Source organism: Pygoscelis adeliae, unplaced genomic scaffold, assembly GCF_000699105.1.
Source record: "Pygoscelis adeliae isolate BGI_AS28 unplaced genomic scaffold, ASM69910v1 Scaffold38, whole genome shotgun sequence".
Taxonomy (NCBI): Eukaryota; Metazoa; Chordata; class Aves; order Sphenisciformes; family Spheniscidae; genus Pygoscelis; species Pygoscelis adeliae.
The window spans coordinates 15,131,160-15,148,604 of record NW_008825614.1 but is presented as its reverse complement, the minus strand read 5'-3'; the positions used below and the strand labels follow the sequence as shown (position 1 = coordinate 15,148,604).

General features: G+C 39.4%; 1 protein-coding gene across 1 annotated transcript in view; it reads left to right on the top strand.

The window, feature by feature from the left end:
• KIAA1549 (KIAA1549 ortholog) overlaps window positions 1–17,445 on the top strand; it is a 79,053-nt gene that overhangs the window by 9,749 nt on the left and 51,859 nt on the right. Inside the window, exons 3-7 of the mRNA XM_009332942.1 lie at window positions 370–547; window positions 2,086–2,213; window positions 3,632–3,815; window positions 11,164–11,223; window positions 13,836–13,981. Coding sequence (XP_009331217.1) covers window positions 370–547; window positions 2,086–2,213; window positions 3,632–3,815; window positions 11,164–11,223; window positions 13,836–13,981 — 696 coding nt within the window. The remainder of the gene's footprint in view (window positions 1–369; window positions 548–2,085; window positions 2,214–3,631; window positions 3,816–11,163; window positions 11,224–13,835; window positions 13,982–17,445) is intronic.

Below are 17,445 nucleotides of genomic sequence, written 5' to 3'. Positions count from 1 at the left end.
GTTCAGTAAGAAAACAGAAATTTTGTATGGGAACTCTTATGTACTCCAGGGGAATGCAGGTGAGGGGGAGTGCTACTGTGCTGGGATGTGATAAATAAGAAGTGTTGAGATTGGTGTGTTGTGCTGAAGAGATTCTAGTAGATGCACCTAGCGCAGGGGAGTTGCCTCTCTGGTGCGCTAGAGCAGAGGCTGCAGGGCACAGCGCTAGCCCAGTGTTTATGCTTCTGCTCTCTCTTTGAAAAATAAAGATCGCATTTTCCTACCTCTTGTTGATGTGACTTTGAAATGCATAAGACTATGTAGGTCTAAAGTGTTGCCAAATTTCACATTGAAGATTTTTTTTTTAAATTTCTTTTTCTTTTTTTGTAGGTTTATAAAATTTCCCCCAAATTTGCTTTCTTGGTGACATCAGGTCCTTTTGTTTACACGGCAGTAGCTGTCATAAATGTGCTTGTGAACAGCAGTCTTCTTTGTGGTGAGACCCCCATGATCCTTTCACTGCATCCTTCTTTCACTGTGCCAGATAACAGATTCCAAGTTCAGACAGGTGAGTTCTTCCTGACACAAAGAAGAGGAGATGTAGCTTCATATTGATTCACACTTCTTCACTTGTGATTAAGTATGCAAGGTCGAGTCAAAACCCTGTGTTCTACTGCTGTGAATCTTAATTCTTGGTTGTTAGTGAAATACTTGCCGGATCCGTGGTTGAGAGATGATAAATTGTAAATGGTTAACCCTATCGTTCCATGATTTTTCAGGAAAATTTTTTTGGCATGTTGCAAAATAGCTGTGCTCTTTTTCTTGCTTCAAAAGGTAAGAAGAGATAAAAATTTCTCTGAAACATTTACTCATAAAATGACAGTGCAGCTACTTTGTAATGCTTGAGTCAAGTTTCAAATTATGTTTACCTTAAAAGCTACTTTTTAGAATTCTCACAGTGTAGGGGAATTGGTGAGCAGGAGGATTGATTGCTCACGTGTAATGTGAGCAGGAGGATTGCTCATGTAGTATTCAGCCTTCCATGGCTGCTGTATGGCAGTATTTTATGTGAAGTCCATGACTACTAATAAACTAAAGTAAAGTACTACCCATGTAATAGATTTTGAGAGTCAGTGGTATAATTTAAAATCATCTTCAGGCAGTATTTGCATAGCAAAACCACCTGCTTGGTCAGTTGACTGCGTAATGAGGTAGTGACAGGGATTGAGTATATAGGCAGAGAGTTAATGAATGTCACCATGGTGCTTTTGTTCAGGTATGTTTCATGTGTTGTTTCTGCTCTGTTAATAACTGCATGGTAAGACATCACTTCTTTAATTGTGCAGATGTGATGTCTTTTTCCACTGCTTAACAATGGTTATATAGACAGTAGACATATTTTCTGTTCTTGAACCTTGTATAACATTGCTATTAGGGTCTGTAACCTAATCATAGCATTTCTTTGGGTAAGACTATATCAGGAAATCCACAGATGTGCATGTAGTTAAGGTCTGTGTGCCTGCTCACATTCCTCTACGCCCTCTCTCTCTCTCCTGTGCTCTCTCTTTCTCCCCTGTGAAAGACTTTAAGGTGTATGTATCTAGATTTAAAAGATTGTGTGCTAATTAAGTGTTTTGAAAGTGTTAGAGTGATACTAATGTGTATTAATGGACCCAATATGTGGTCTTTTAGACAAGCTAAATACTATATTTGAGTCTACAAGAAAAAGAGATTTGTTGCCTTTTTACTCAACATTTTCATTGATCTGTTGAGTACTAAGGATTTCAGCGTGGCTGATTCAGTGTTCAAGTCCTGTAAAATTAGCCACATGTATGTAGTGAAGGTCTGTCAGTATGCAAGAGGAAACAGTGGGTATTTTGTCACTAATATCTTTTGGTAATCTAATTACCACTGCAACAGATATTAATGAATAAAGAATTTACTGCACCAACCAAAATGTATTTCTACTGTATTTCTACCCAGTGTTTCACTGAATATGTCCTGAATTCCATGAAAAAGTGATAGCCTTGTGGATTCTCTTGCTCATTCTGTTCTCTCTCATAGAAGTACTTGTCTGTAGGAATAATGTGTACCCTTTGCCTTCAGTGCTTCAGTTTGTGCCTCGGAACGTGGATGTTGGGTTCTGCAACTTTAGCCGGCGCATTGAGAAAGGGCTGAAAATGGCATTCATGGAAGTGAGCAAACATCAGGAGTTCTACAACTTCACTGTGCAGGTAAGTTTTGTGTCTGTCCCTTTTCCTCCTCATCTTTGGTTGTCCTGTGTTTCATCCAGCCAGTAAAATGAGTTAGGTGTTCACTGGCTACCACTTGCCATCTAGATCATGTAGAACTATGAAGCTTTGTCATGAAGTCAGGATTTTTTTCCCCTACAAAATAATGTGGCACCACATATCTCTCTGGTTTCAAGCTTTTTGAAAAAATGATCCAAGATGATAATTTATATCCAAAAGCATTATTGAATATAATTGGGTTTATACTTTTTAGTATAAAGGCTGCCCCAACCCTTATCAAAGTCATTCCCATCAGATTTTACTATTACAGAGTAGGCTGTGGTTAGAATGTTTTTATTGGAAGACAACTTTCAGGTCTCATTGTCACTCAGGGGATCTTATTAGGGAATATAGGACTTCGATGCACTCTGCCATTATGTGAGCAAACATGCTAGTTGCTTCTGAGGTCTAGAAATACTTACAGCAGTATATGATGTCCGTGGCAGCTGCTACTGGAACTTCACACATGAGATGTATTACATATGTGCTGGGTACTGAATCACATAGCAGAGCTTAAAACTCCCTGGAAAGTCAGTAATTCAACTTAATGAGACCAACTCCCTCTTCTGTCTGAATTCTTAAATTTAATCTAGCTTTGTTGTAATACCAAAATTAATAAAAATTTTATCATGTTATTTAACCGGCACCATAAATGCCCATCTGTGGTACCCTAAAATAAAATGGTAGTGGGAAAAATGGCATAAACTTTATAGTACCTAAAGTACTATGTAGTACATATAGTAAAGTGCTCAGAAGTGTACGACTGAATGACACAATGTGACTGGATAGACTGAAGACAGAACACGCAAAACAATTTCTTGGACTATCAGCTTAGCAAACTTCTATTTTAAATACTTCCTTACTGTCTGGAAGAGGTTTGTCTACATGAAGACAGTTGCTGTATACATTGGTGCCAAAATAAGGCTTCTAACCAGTGGTAGGGTCTGGGCGTGCATGGTGCAGGAGGTTTTGACCAAGAGAACATCCATTTTCAGAATGTTTCTTTACCATGGTTTCTTCCCATCTGTTCCACACAGTTTGGTCTTCATCTAAGATTTCTTTATCGGTAGATTTATTTTGCTGACTCTCTCTCTAGGTGGTTTTTTTCATAATTTTCTGGACTGTAGCTTTCAGATCATTCTGGATTGTGATTGACCTTAAAGGATAACTCTTCGAAGAGGATTTCACATGTAACTTTGCCTCTTCTGAGACTCAGCAGGCTGAATCAATATAGAATAGATGTTCCTCTGTTTTGATGTGAACTGCCCCCCCTTCATATTAGGAAAAAAAAATTGTCAAGGAAGGAATGGAAATGCCAGTGATTTGGTTTTGCTGACTCTGCTTCAATCTTGTCTTTTCAGATACTGAATGTAACTCTGAGCAGGCCTGGGGCGGCATTTCGGCAAGGCCCCGTGAGCATTGTTTTTGCCATCCGAGATAGGTACGGTTTTCTAAATGGGTCTGAAGTCAGTGAGCAGCTAAGAAACTTGTCCGTGGTGGAATTCAGCTTCTATCTGGGCTTTCCTGTGCAGCAAATTGCTGAACGTGAGTACTTGCTGTTTGCCAAGACTGCAAAATACTTTTTTTAGTATTTTTTCCTCGCTACAATTTTGAAGTAATTTTGTGCATAAGCAATAATGCAGCTTCAAGTACCTAACTTGTATCATGAATTCTGCAGAGCAAATCCATGCCACACTCTGCTCACGTACTGTATATCAGTGTTACAGCAACTTACTGCTTTTGTTGTCATCCTTTCCTTTTGCGCTGGGCCAGTGCTTAACCTGGCTTCATTAGTCCCTTGGTCTTAGTCCAGATTTAAAAAAAAAAAAAAAAGTCACTTTGATTGATATTGTTGCGAAGTACATTCCAAGGTGTGTCTCTGTGGTTATGTCTACAGGGGCCTTTGCTGCTTCTCAGCAGGGTTTACGACCTTGGGCTTTGCCTTGGACTTAACTGTGGCTCTGACTTCTAGAAAGCCTGGGACACTGGCAACAAAAGCTTATATTTGCCCATATAGTCTGTCTGGGTTATCTGTTAGTCAGCAGCAGGGCTCTTCTGAGTAGTCTGTTACCTTTTAAGGTATTACCTTTTAAGCATATCTCTCGCTTCTTATGTACAACTTGCATTGCAAGTCATTTTTTCCAGTCCTTGGCCATCCTAAACTTAGATTAATGGGATCTGCCTGCATAGCAGAGTTTTCTTGACGCTCAGCCTTGACAACTTATGTTTGGTTAGATTTTTCAGATGACCTCAGTCTCATAAATAAGCCAAGTTTCTAAACTCAACAATTAACCTAATTACACTAGTGGATTGTTCATGACAGAAATGACTCATGAACATAAGCAAGATCATGAGAGAACAGTACTTGCCTTTCCCCCCTTGTGGGTGTTACTGTTAGCTCAGTCCATTAATTCCCCTTTTCTCCTATCTCACTGTGCTTTCCAATGCAGATTTTTAATTTTTGGAGTTATTTTTGTGAGCTATGTAGGTGCGTAACATCAGAGACAGTGATTCTTGCTATACAGTTAAACGTCTAGTGGAAAATCAGGCCTAATGGCAGCTGCTTGTTCATTATACAGCTGTGCAATAGTATGTCAATGAAGATACTGTAAAGAGAGTGATTGTCTACAGATGTTGTTCTCTATAGCCCCTTTAAATCTGTATCAGATGACTGCACAGGAGACTTTCCCAATGACTAGAAGTAGTTTAAATGTACTAATTTTTTGAAAATTCTTGTTTTCATTTTTCAGCATTTTTGAACCTTCTGCTCCCATAGTCAATTAAAACATGTACAAGGTGGTTGACTCATTTCCTTTAAACATTTCTGCTCTTATTTGGTCTCACACAGACTGTACCTGTGCAGTGGTAGCTGTATTTAATTAAGCCAGGACCAAAAGCCTTGAGAATCCCTGTCCATAGATGACTAGCATTTCTTTTGTTCCTTGTGAGACCACAGAACTTCTCAGGGTGTGGGCCGTGGTCTTTATCTCTCACTGAATTCAGATTAAATGTTGCTCTTGCCTTGGTTGCTTGAAAGACATTTCTCTTTATTCTGTGTGGTCTCTTTTGCACCTTTGCTCTAAAGTTTATCACTTTTAGTCTCTTGGGTAACATTTTTGGTGTCATGGGGCTTTTTTTTCCTATGATGTATGCACATCTGGTCCTACAGTTTTTAGTTTTGTCCATATATTCTGGAGCGATACTTGTAGTGAATTGGCAGGTTGCCCCTTGCTGAGAATCCGTCTTCTGGATTGTGCGATGGAGCTACAGTGCAATTAAATTATAACAGAATTTCTACCAAGGCAGATATATCCTGAAAGACAGGCTGGTCACAGGGGAAAAACATTCCTATTAAACATGCATGTACACTGTTCTTATTTTCCTTTCCTGATGGTACTTAGGAAATTTGAAGGTAATTTCTTTAGTGCTTATGGTGTTATCCCTATGCTTATAATGCCTGGCCAGTGGGTCTGATTCTTGGCCGATGGCAGTGGAGCTCTGTGATAGCTCACATGTTAATGAGAAAGCCGTGCGAAGTAGAATGAGTGACGAGGTCAGGCAGTGCCTTTTGAAAAAGGTCCCACTAGGATTTCTCCTCTTTTCCTGACTACTCTGAGGATTTGCAATGAAGTCATGTAGTTGTTGGCTGTTATGGCCTGGCAAATTTAGCCTCTGCTAGTACAGTGGCATGTCCCAGCCTGTGGGTGAGATATTTCTATAACTTTGTTTCCAAAGCTTCAGGAATTGTTTGTTCCCGTTGGCAATCCTATGCAAGCATGCCAACGGTGTGGTAGTTTCATTCCTGCAAATTGCAGCACAGGCCTCTAGACTTCAAACACAAAATAATTATTCTTCCTCCCCTTAAATCCACCAAATCTTCCAAACACTACTGAACCTCAAATCCTCAATCCTCCCTTAGTGTAGGAAGGCAGAGTATCTCATCAGTGGTGACTAAGTCCATCGTGATACACACTTTATTCCCAGATTCTCATATCTGGAGCTCTTGAAAAATGCTATTGCTTTGGTGCACATCCCCGGTAGTGGGAATGATGGCAGCCAAACAAGCCATGTATACACCCTTGCCTTCAATGACCCTGCCTAACTGCTGCCATAGTTTATTGAATCAATGTTGCCAACAGAGCAGATCACTTGCCTCAGAGATCTTAGCCAGAGTTTGTTGGTGGTGGGGTGTCTTAGTTTGTTTGACAGAGAAATTTTGAAGACTACCTTCAAATTTGTCTAGACTGAATTTTCAAAACTTTTAATTTTGAATTAAAATAAATAAAATACATGCAATAAATCAAACTAGAATAAGTATATTAAATTTCAATTTAGTAATTCAGAATTTTTAGGAAACATGAGATCTTCCCAAAGTTTGCAATGTAGAAAACATGAGGTTTTGGTGGATATGGTGCCCTAAATCAAAGAGCATCTTGTCAGCATTTGACTTGCATGTTGCTAGAGGAACTCATATTTACTGTAGATTGAGTCTACTGCAGGACAGCTCATGTTGATTTGAACTTGTCTGGTTTGGTCTCAGTAGTGCTTCGGCACATTTGTAGTCACTGTTTTGGGACACCAGACATGGTGACATTTGATAAGTCAGCAAAGTGGGAACACAGTTTCTCAGCTTATTAGAGCTATGGGTCTGTCAGCAAGCACGATAATGAATGTAGCTCATGTGCTTTCATAGCAAGGCAATCACACTCGGTTATTTTTAGCTGTTTCTACAGTTTCTTCCACTGTTGCTGTGACTGTATTTTGAGCCAAAGGATTTTCGATCTTAAGTATTCAGAGCCAGAAATCATGTCCAAAGGCTCAGCAGCATTGGGCAGATCCTTCTTGAGACATCTTATTCAGCATTCTATTGAGGATGACCAACAGCCAGATCCTCAAAGCTACTTTGGCAGGAAGATGCCTAAATATTTTTGTTTTCTAGGCCCTGAACTCTGCTTTAATGCCATCCCTCAGTTTACAGAGGAGTTGTAGCAGGGAGGGTCTTGTGAAGATCTTCCTTCGGTAGCTGCTTTGCTCTGTGCAAATCAATATGCAACCCTCTGCTTTTCAATGTGAATTTTGGGGGGAATTTTGGATATTTATATATTTACATATTTACATATAAACAATGTATGTGTGTTATTGTTTATATGTAAATAGGAAATGTTCCTTGCCATACTGTTCTATGCCATTTGTGCCTTAGTTATCAGGCGTGGTAACAGTTAATCCTCTTGGTGGTGACTTTTTTTTTCCCCCTGAGGGCTCTTTATATGATTTTGTAAGTTTTATAGTCTGCATCTGAAGAAAAAGAACTGATTTGTAGGTGAGCTGAGCTGTCAGGGAGTTGAACTTGATTCGAACTGAGGAAAAGCTACTTGTATAATATCACTGTATCTCAACACTGTTAAGTGAAGTGAGAGCTTGCCTTCGATATCCCCAATATGAGCCTTGTTTGAAGGAATGTATTTGCTCCCTGCTGCTTGTTCACTTCACATTGCCTTTCACACACAGTCCTTTCACCGGGTTTTTCACGTGACTAATAGGTACTGTTTATACTTCTAACTGTGTGGGTTGTCCCTGTGCAGTACGTCATTAACAACAGAATTTTTTTGTCAGCTTTTTCCACTCATTTAGAGTCAGGGTCAGCAGTGAAAGTTGTTAGTTTGACAGAACGGACTGGTGTCTGCAGGAATAGGGCTGTTGGAGTGGTCAAGCCTGGAAACTTCCAGAATTTTTTCTTTTCCCCACAGACTTCTAGGTGACTTCAGCAACATGCTTACATTCAAATGTTCAGTTTATACCTTCCTGCATGCTTGTTTTGCGTTGTCCACCTTAGATCTCACATTTTAGGTTGTAAATTGGTTAGATGGTCATGAACTACGTGTCAGCAGAAAGAAAACCTAGTCTCATCACAGTTTTTGGGTGCTAGTTCATTAAAAACAATAGGAAAGAATATATTTGGTATCTCTTTATGGCTGAAAGATTTCCTCTGAGGATAGGCAAAGGCTAGCTGTGGACTAGATGAGGAATATTTGCCTTCATGAACTTACCGCCAATAAATCTCTTTGGTTTTATTATGGCTTTAAATAGAGAGAGTTGCCTTGGGACTTGCTATTTTTTTTAGTGCCATAAGTAGCACTTTGATGGGTGGCATCTATTTCAGATATCTTGCAGATGTTGCAGGGCCAATAGGCTAATACGAAATCATATGATACAGCCCAAAGACTGGAGAAACGATTGGTAATTTTTATCTGTGTGGATTTTGCATCAGACTTTTAACAGATACAGTGTGTTACTATTGCCTGCACCCCAATATTTGCATGGAATCTTATTTTTCAGTTGATGCCTTCTCATTCCAAACATTGCATTCCCTCCATGCTTTCTATTACTGTTCCTCCATTTATCAGAAATAAGGACAATCAATATGGTACTGGTTCTATCCTGCATGGTCCCACACGCCTCTTTATGAGAGAGAGGGTCGGAGAGATCCTTGTTGGAGCATCTGGCGAAGGCCATGTTGCCTGAGTGGTGTGCTTCAGATTGCTGTCAAGAGGTTTCTGGGTGACTAGGTGACCCTTTGCCCTTTCAGTCAGCATTGAATCAATGCTGTTACGCAGTATGGTGCTTCAGGGCTGTGTGTTAAAATCTTCTAGTGATGATAGCATCTCCTTCATTAATGCATCTATAGTCATTAGCAGACCAGCTGCAATCTAACTAATAATTGCATTTTGTCTATCCAACTTCCCCCTCAGAATAACAATCACTGTGCTGTTTTTAATCATTAGTTCCAGGGGGCATTAGGAATCTTGCAAATAGGATCTTGCTGCAGTGCTGAGACTCCAGCTGAGTTCAGGATCTGGCCACGTGAGCTGGCGAGACGCTTCAGTGACCTGTGGAATAAGAGTTGGAGCCTGGATTTTCTGACTTCTGATGATGGTCTCAATTGCAGAAGTGTCCATCATTTCATGCATTCTTCGTCAGGTTTTAGAACCCAGATTTAGTTGCCAATGATCACAGCACCTCTCCCTTTCCAATTTCAAGATTTTCTCCTCAAGTTGTTTTATTTTTAAATTTCATTAATTCCGTGAAAAGTTTAAGTGAATAGTCATCCAGCAATTTGCATGAATTAAATCATTTTCAAGTACTAATTAGAAAAAGTGTGAAGAGCACATTAAGTATTGAGGCAAAACATGATTTTGCTTTAAAAGAAGAAAAAACTCACAACTGCCAGCAGTTCAAAGTTTTATGGTCATTGGAAGGTTTTTGATTTTCTTATCTTGCTCTTTCCATGCTTTGGAAAAACAACAGATGCAGTTCAGTTTATGCTTTTTTGTTCAGGTTGTATTTCTAAATTGAAGTAAACAATTGCATGACCAGAGTAAATAGAACTTCAATCTAAAAGCTACGATCAGAAGAACCGTGTATCAGGATGCCAAAAATAAATGTGTTTGTTTAAATGGACTGTGAGGTGCTTTTTGTGTGTCTGAGAGTTTTGGAAATTTGATGCATCTCGGTCAGTCTATAGAGGTCTGATGTTTCCTGTTCAGCATAAAGGACAATATTCTGATAGCCTTCTGAATAGTAAGTCATAAAGTACCTCCCACCTGGTTCTCTTGAGGCTAGTGGTGCTGCTATTGAGATAAAGGTGGAATAAAAAATTTTTCATTTTTTTTCCATGGGACTATTTATAAATCTATGAAAATAAAAGGTACAACATAGCTAGTAATTCTTTTGCTCATGCCTTAAAAAAAAAAAGGTAAGTTTTTTAAGGGGCAAAAGCATCAGTTTTTAGGTACACTGACAGAGGTCAGCTACTCTACAAATTATTGCATAACTAAATTAGAAAAATGGTAATTTTCTATTTCTCCAAAACATGCAATAGTGCCAACCTATTCTACAACTGAAGGCAGGACATCTTTACTCTAAACTGATCTAGCACGGATCAGGTCATTTAATTGTTATATGCTGCATTCTTTCCATCCATGAAATGGTTTAAAAATTAACCTTTGTATAGTGCTTAACAATGTGCATCTGGATTAAATATTTTGAGAAAGTTAAGACCCTTCCTTTTTCTTACTGTCATAGCGAAGCTTAAGACTTCCCTTGAGGAAACTGTTGGCCCAGCCCCCATCTTAATTTCTTTCCCAACATGTCTTTACTGCTCTCCAGTGGAAACCTTGGGAAAAATCTTATCCCTACTGAAGTCAATGGAAATAGACTTTATTTACTTCACTGGGGCAAGGATTTCACTCTGGAGCAAGCTTTTTTTGGAAGAATTGAGAAATTAAGAAAGCTTGGAGCCACCAAGCCAAACACAAACCATGAGATTTGTCTACAGAAATGTTTCTACATGCATTTCTTTGTGATTTTTATTAAAAAAAAAATATATATATCAAGGTGGTGTTTTTTAAATGCTTCCCCCTGCACAAGTCTGCAACACAAATCAGATATATTTAGTTTTCTGCTTTACATTTAGCGTTTGTATGTAGTTTCTGCTTCAGAGAAGGTCTTATTTTCATTCTGAGACACTCATGAGTTGCCTTGCTGCCCTTTGAGCAAAAGTCTGATCCTGCAGCTAGCTCAGTAGAAGTCACAATTCGGACAGTGAGCTTTTAAATTTCTAGGAGCAACGACTTTGGTACAGCAGCTTGAAATCTTTCAGGTAGTAAATCTGACTGCTTCAGTTAGGTTCTTTTTGCTCAGAGATGAACTGGGGAGTGTATGTTCGGAGCACTTTCCTTGCCGTTGTGTCTGCATAGCCTCAGGAGTAGTAATACATCTGTGTAAATAAGATGCTTACTGACAGTATAAATTATGAAGCGGCTTCTTTTCTTGTGTATGTTGTTGAGAATACTGTTCTTACGGATGTTTTTCCTCCATTCTGTTTTTCCCTCAGCCTTTCATTATCCTAAGCTTAATGTGTCTCAGTTGATGAAATCTTCCTGGGTGAGAACAGGTACGTATCGTCTCTGTGAGTAAGTAAGAGCGCAATTATTTTTGTTAGTAGGGTAACTTGCCTACATAAATATAGATAGCTTAGGGGTGCTGCATTTTTATGAGGTAATAACGTGCCTGAGCTGAATAAATTCTAAAGGCAAAGGCCTCGTGACCTGGAATATCTGGGAAATGTAATTCCTAGGTCTAGAATGAACTACTGCAATTCCTTGATAATGCACACAAAGTAGTTTTTGTCTATAAAGCAGTTCATTCTTAGTGAGACAACTTACACTGTCAGGCCTAAAGTGTCTACTCTGCATGCTGTCAATATACCACATTGATTTTTAGGTTTTTATTTTAAGTGAAAATTAAAATTTTATTTGTGTGGCACTTTCTACCAAAACATGCCAGGAATAAAACAGAATGAAAACAGATACATTCCGAGTACATGAAAGAGTTTCATCACATTCCATTGATCTCTTCCAATTCATTCACAGCAGATCCCTCTCACGCAAGTCTTCTGGATGTTTTATTCTATAATTCGCAGATACGGTTGAGCTGTCACATTTAGATGCTCAAAGGCTGTTGAGGTTGCCTGCACGCTGTAGGTCCTACCTGCTTCTTTTAAGCAGAAAGCCTCAAAAGTGACCAGGCTATGCCTAGTAACCTTGCTGTTAGGGTGCAGATGCCCCACTGGATACAATTTTGTCTTCCCACAACATTTCCACCGGTAGTATAGACTTACTCTTTTTTCAGGTATCCCTGTCTCCTCTCACCAGTGACCCAGTTTACTTTCTAAGCAGGAATTGCAACTTAATTTCTGAAGCTCACACAGTTTGTTTTAGAGAAGAAAAATGAAGAATTTCAGATCACGTTCAGTAACGTGAGAGAAGCTACGTATGTGTATCCCACATCCAATGTCATCCTTCCTTAGAGATTTATGTTGGCTTTTTTGGTCACACCCCCACCCTCTTTTGCTCAGCCTTAGGTTTGCTTTGTCCATTGTTGCTGGAAGTTCCCTTAGATCCTGCAGTAGGAAGAGGTTCTTCCAGCTCAGAAGTCATGTTCCTTTGGGTTTTTCTAAACTTCCAGACTGTAAGATTTTGAAAGCCAACTGCAGCACCATTTTTGCTGCAGAGGAATTTTTTGTAATCCCAGTTCTTGCAGGCAGCCTGGTAAAAGCTAGTAGACTTTGGCTGGGTCAGTCCTTTCAGTCTGTATATTGTATTGTAAGGGTAATGACGCATGACATAGGAAAATGGTAGAATATATGCACGTAAAGATGAGGTTTTTAATATTACATTACCCAGATATATGTGCATGTATCCCAACAGTCATAAAATGTTGGGATACGCAATGTTCTCTGTAGCTGTCCCTCTCAGTTGTAGAATACAGTTCATGCTATTAAGCGTAATTCATTGGTACTGAAATTCAATACACAGGCAAGAACGGTCTTCTACTTGCTGTATATAATAGCCTTAGGCCACTCTCTATTTATTTTGCTATTTAATTCTGAGATACCTAGTCTGTGATTGAATTTAGAAGGCAGATGCTGTTGATATCTGTGAGAAATCATGAAAATGTTTCCTTTTTCTGACATCTGCAGTGAAAATTTTTTAACGGAAAAAGTAGTTTTAATATTTTTGTTTTTAAAATTAAAACAATTAAAATTATATTTAATTGATTTTATCTAATCGGATGGGGTTTTATTAAGCACCACACTTGAAAAAATAAACATGAAAACACTTACTGAAAAGGGGACTTTTAAAAAATATAAACCATTTTAGGGGAGAGCCTCAGGAATGAAAACTGAATTATTTTACTGCAGTCAGCGGTGAGTTGGTTTACTATCCTTTAGGGTTGTTTAATTAGGTCATTTGAATGACTCTCGCTCCATTCACTCCACTTTTACAGGATGTCGTCTTGTTAGCAAAGGTCCACACTTTTTTCATGTTTTCCTATGTGTTGTTCCTCAGGGATTCCTCTCAGCATTAGCTGTGCCCCAGTGGCCCGGAGTACCTGGGGTTGGGAAGTGAAGTGGGCAGGGCTACTAACCAGTTTTTTTTGTGCTATGATTGTCATACTTGTTAATCTTTATCTTATCTAGGGAGGATGCGCTTGGAATACACAGCTTCGTTCATGCGCTGCTGGTCTCCTATTTTTTTCTCCTTGATTCTGAACCCTTGCCCTGCCCATCTCCACCTGTGTATCACTTCCAAACACAACATTTTGGCTGCAAGTAGTTGCAGCAGGCAATTTGGACTGAATTTTCTCTTTTATTTGTTTTTAAACAATTCACTGAATGCTCATAAGTTTATGCTTTTTTAGAATTGAAACTTTCTTCAGTATCCTGGGTCCGTCTAGACTGGCTGAGATTCCAAAAATGCCCTCTGCTCTATTTTTTTTTTTTTTTTAATTTCTTTCTTTTAGCTTTTTCCCACCCAACGTCTTGCTTTCCAACATGTAACCTCCAGCTGAACTGGGCAGTATTCCCATATGAATACAGCTGCTCTTGAATTGTCCGTGAGATGTCACAGGGTGACTCAAAGCTTGTAATTGCAGTTGCAGAAAAGACACTGCAAAGTTTTACTAATTCATTTGTGTTCTTGGGTTACTTTCTCTGCAATGTAGTTCTCTTGGGTGTCGTCGACCAGCGAATTCAGGAGGAAGTGTTTCAGGCTGAGATGGAGCGGAAACTAGCTCACCTGTTAAACGAGGCTTTGGCCAGAGGGCGGATATGGAGACGAGCCAGTTTTGCAGGCAGCAACATTGTGCAGGTATTAAGAGCTCAAAGTCAGAGGAAGAAATAAAGGGGAACAAATTGTTGACTAAGTTAATATTTTCTAGGTTTTGAGGTGAGAAAGATAACTCAAAAGCATGTGTCATGTTTAGCTAGTTGATGATGCTTGTGTTTTGCACCTAAAATATGGTTCTTTTGGATACCTTGTTGTCTTTTTAAGCTAAACATAACAAATGGAAACAACTGAGTATTTTAAATGGCTACAAAAAAAATTCTGATGGCTTCTTAAAAACTATATTGAATTATTTTACCAACATCCTATTTTAAAAGCTTGCTATTTTGTCTGACTTACGTGAGGTGCCTAGCAAAAGGAGACAGGATGGTCATTGAGTCAAAAAAAGTACTCTGCTGGAACAGCTACTTCACAGTTCTCTGTGGTGTTTTGGTGGTGGTGTAGAAATATGAAACAGAATCATGTGCAGCTTGATGCAGCACTCGAGTAGTATATTCTACCCCTTAATTGCTTATTTGTCACAGTACTCCTGGTCACAGGAATGGCTTTCGAGTAAGAATGATTAATCATGTCAGATTTTGCACACGTGGCAGCTTGTGCTATCTGGATTCCAGTGCTGCTTTATAGTTTTGTCACAGGTGGAATTATTCACATAATGTCCAGGAAGACTTGGATATTTAATTTTTAGTTTTAAATTCTCATGTGTTCTTTCTAGTCAGTTCAACCAACTGAAAGCCAAAATACTTTTTAATGCCTCATCTTCTCAAAAATTATTTTCCAGCTAATTCATCGACAGTTGGTTTACTTCACAGATGCCCTTCTAGTAGTTCAGACCTATTATCTTTATTTAATTTAGTCCTACAGTTTTTGCTACCACTTACATTTCCAGATGTTGGGATTTTCTTACTTTTGTAAGAAAAGTTTTTGTTCCTGTCTCAGAAACATCTGTTCCAGTAATAGAGATTTTATTTTGTTTTTCTTTCGTGCAGCTTTGAATTGCTGTAAATAGATGTCTGCTTCAGGTCTTCTGTTCCCAACACCTCTTATTGCACTTTGTTCTTTACGCCTCAGTCCCCCCTTTGCATATAAAGTAAACAAATATTCCTTATGTTGCTAGCAAAGATTATCACAGCCTATAAAATGTGTACATGTAGATTACGGTTTTACTATTTTATATGATAAAGCTCAGGTAATTTATCTTTGCATGCACAAAATTACAAGCAGGTCCTTCCTAGCTAAAGAATAGTATTTCTGAAAGTGAAAATAGTGTTTTTCTTATGACTTTGTACTACTTACTGGGACATAAGATGAGGTCTGCAGCTTATGTTCCAAACAGCAGTGCTGCTCATTTATGCCACTTAATTAGTGCAAAGAGTCTGCAAACTGCTGTCTTTGGGCAGTGGAGGATTCTCTTAGTTACGGTCAACACATCATACCATCGCACATAACACAGGGCTCCTCCGGGTGCTCACAGCCAATGCTGTTAGAAAGGGTTAGCACTGTAGTAAAGGAGATGTGGAAAAAGGAAGGCTGAAGGAGGTACCTTGCTGCTAGGTATCTGTGATAGGTGTCCTGCTTTCCTGCACGAGAATGGTAGGTACCATCAGGTACCTTGGTAGCTTACTTTGGCAGGATGTTCAGGTGTGTGGTAGGTGAGACAGCCTTAGAGGCTATTGTGTGCAGCTGGAGTGATGCACCTGCTAGTGGGCTCCTGAGTGGAGGATGATTTCTTTCAAGGATGCTCCCACATCAGTTGAGGATCTGGTCCATAGTTGCTTTTAGTTTTACTGCTGCTAATTCTATTCCTCATAGCCAAGTTTATAATCTGTGTTTGAAGTGTGTTGTATATATACATCTGTTTGTGTCTTCAGGGAGAGCTATTAATGTTCTTTGTGCTTTATATTCAGATTTTTCCGTACATATTTCTTGCACGCAAACCAGTGACTGCTAGGATAGTGAAAGTAAGAACAGAAGCTGCCAGTAACACTGAAGTGTTGGATGCTTTTATTAGCAGGACATGCATAGATCCATGAAAGACTAGACACATATTTCACTTGCACTGAGCCCATATAGACCTGAGTTTTTCCTGAGGTGAAAGATATTTATAGTGTATTGAAATGTGACATTTCTAAGCTCTGTGGAAAATTAGGACTGTGGGTCAGAAGGTGAAGCAATTATTTATGAATGTTACTGCAGGCATATTAGTTTCCTTTCACATACTAAGAAAATAGAAGTGATACCTTGTGAGGTTTAGATTTCATTTCTAAAGGCATGTGTTAGGATCTAAGAATGTTAAAAATTACTCTTTAAATCTAGACACGTTGAATAAGAGCTTTGGACTACCTAGGGTGCCCAAATAGCATTGCTTTCCCCTCCCGTTTGCCTATCTGTGCTGTTAACAGGTGGCTCTCCCATGATAAAAGAAGAAAAAAAGCCTATAACCATTACGTACAAAAAAACCCTCTGAAGCCTCACACCTGACTGTAATACATGAGATAGTTCCATTCATTTTTGTGTAATGCTCATATTAATGTTTCACAGAGCAAGTCATATATATTTTTAATATGTGTCTGCTGTTGCTTCAAATTTAAGGCACACGTTTAATGCGGTTTGCATGGCATCTGCAGAGGCTAGGCCCTGTGCTATAGTCTGTCAATAGTTTACCGTAATAACTCCATTCTCATTAATTTTTTTGAGGAATTAAATGGCTTAATTGTAGTTTAAAAATACACCAGGAGCTAATAAAAAAATAATTAATTTTCCTTCATTTCAGTGTGCTTGGTCTTTTGAACCTAATAGAAAGCAAAAAGGTGATGCTACTAAGTGACAAAAAGAACGATGTTCTGATTTAAAGAGCATGTTAGGCAGCACTGTAGTTGTAATGTGTGTGAGAAAGTAGTAGCTATGAGGGGACGTAATGACCGAATTGAGCTTTTCATTAAGGCAGAGGTTCATTCTCTGGGTTTTCTACCGACAGCTTGTGTCTCTCCTGAGTGTGTAATCTGAGTAAAGGCCTAGTCTTGCTGGGAGTTTTTGAGGTTGTTTTAAATAGAGCCTTTGGGGACTGCTGCTGCTTCACCTTTTCCTCAGGCATTTCGCCCCTCCGTCAGGTTGCCCACAGTCTGTTCCCACCTCTGGTTTGGCAAGCCAGTTTCTTGGCTGGCCAAGCCTCTGCAAGCCAGCAGAGGAAATGTCCTTAGTGTTGCCTTCAGTGCCCTGGCCCCCTCAGTTCACTCACCAGTCTCCCCAGCTCCGCGCAAGGAGGGTCTGCCAAAGCGGGTGCGTGTTTGGTGCTGTGATAACAAGTGCTGCCCTGTCCAGCCCCAGCCGGAGCACTTCAGGAGGCAGCTGGGTGCCTGCAAGCTGCACCGCCATTTCCCGCCCTGACAGGTTCCTGTCAGAGCTTTCTCAGACCCCCGGCAGGTTACCTGCGGTGCCTGTTTCACGTGTTTTGTTACATTGTCTGCTGAAGCGTTCAGACCCCAGTT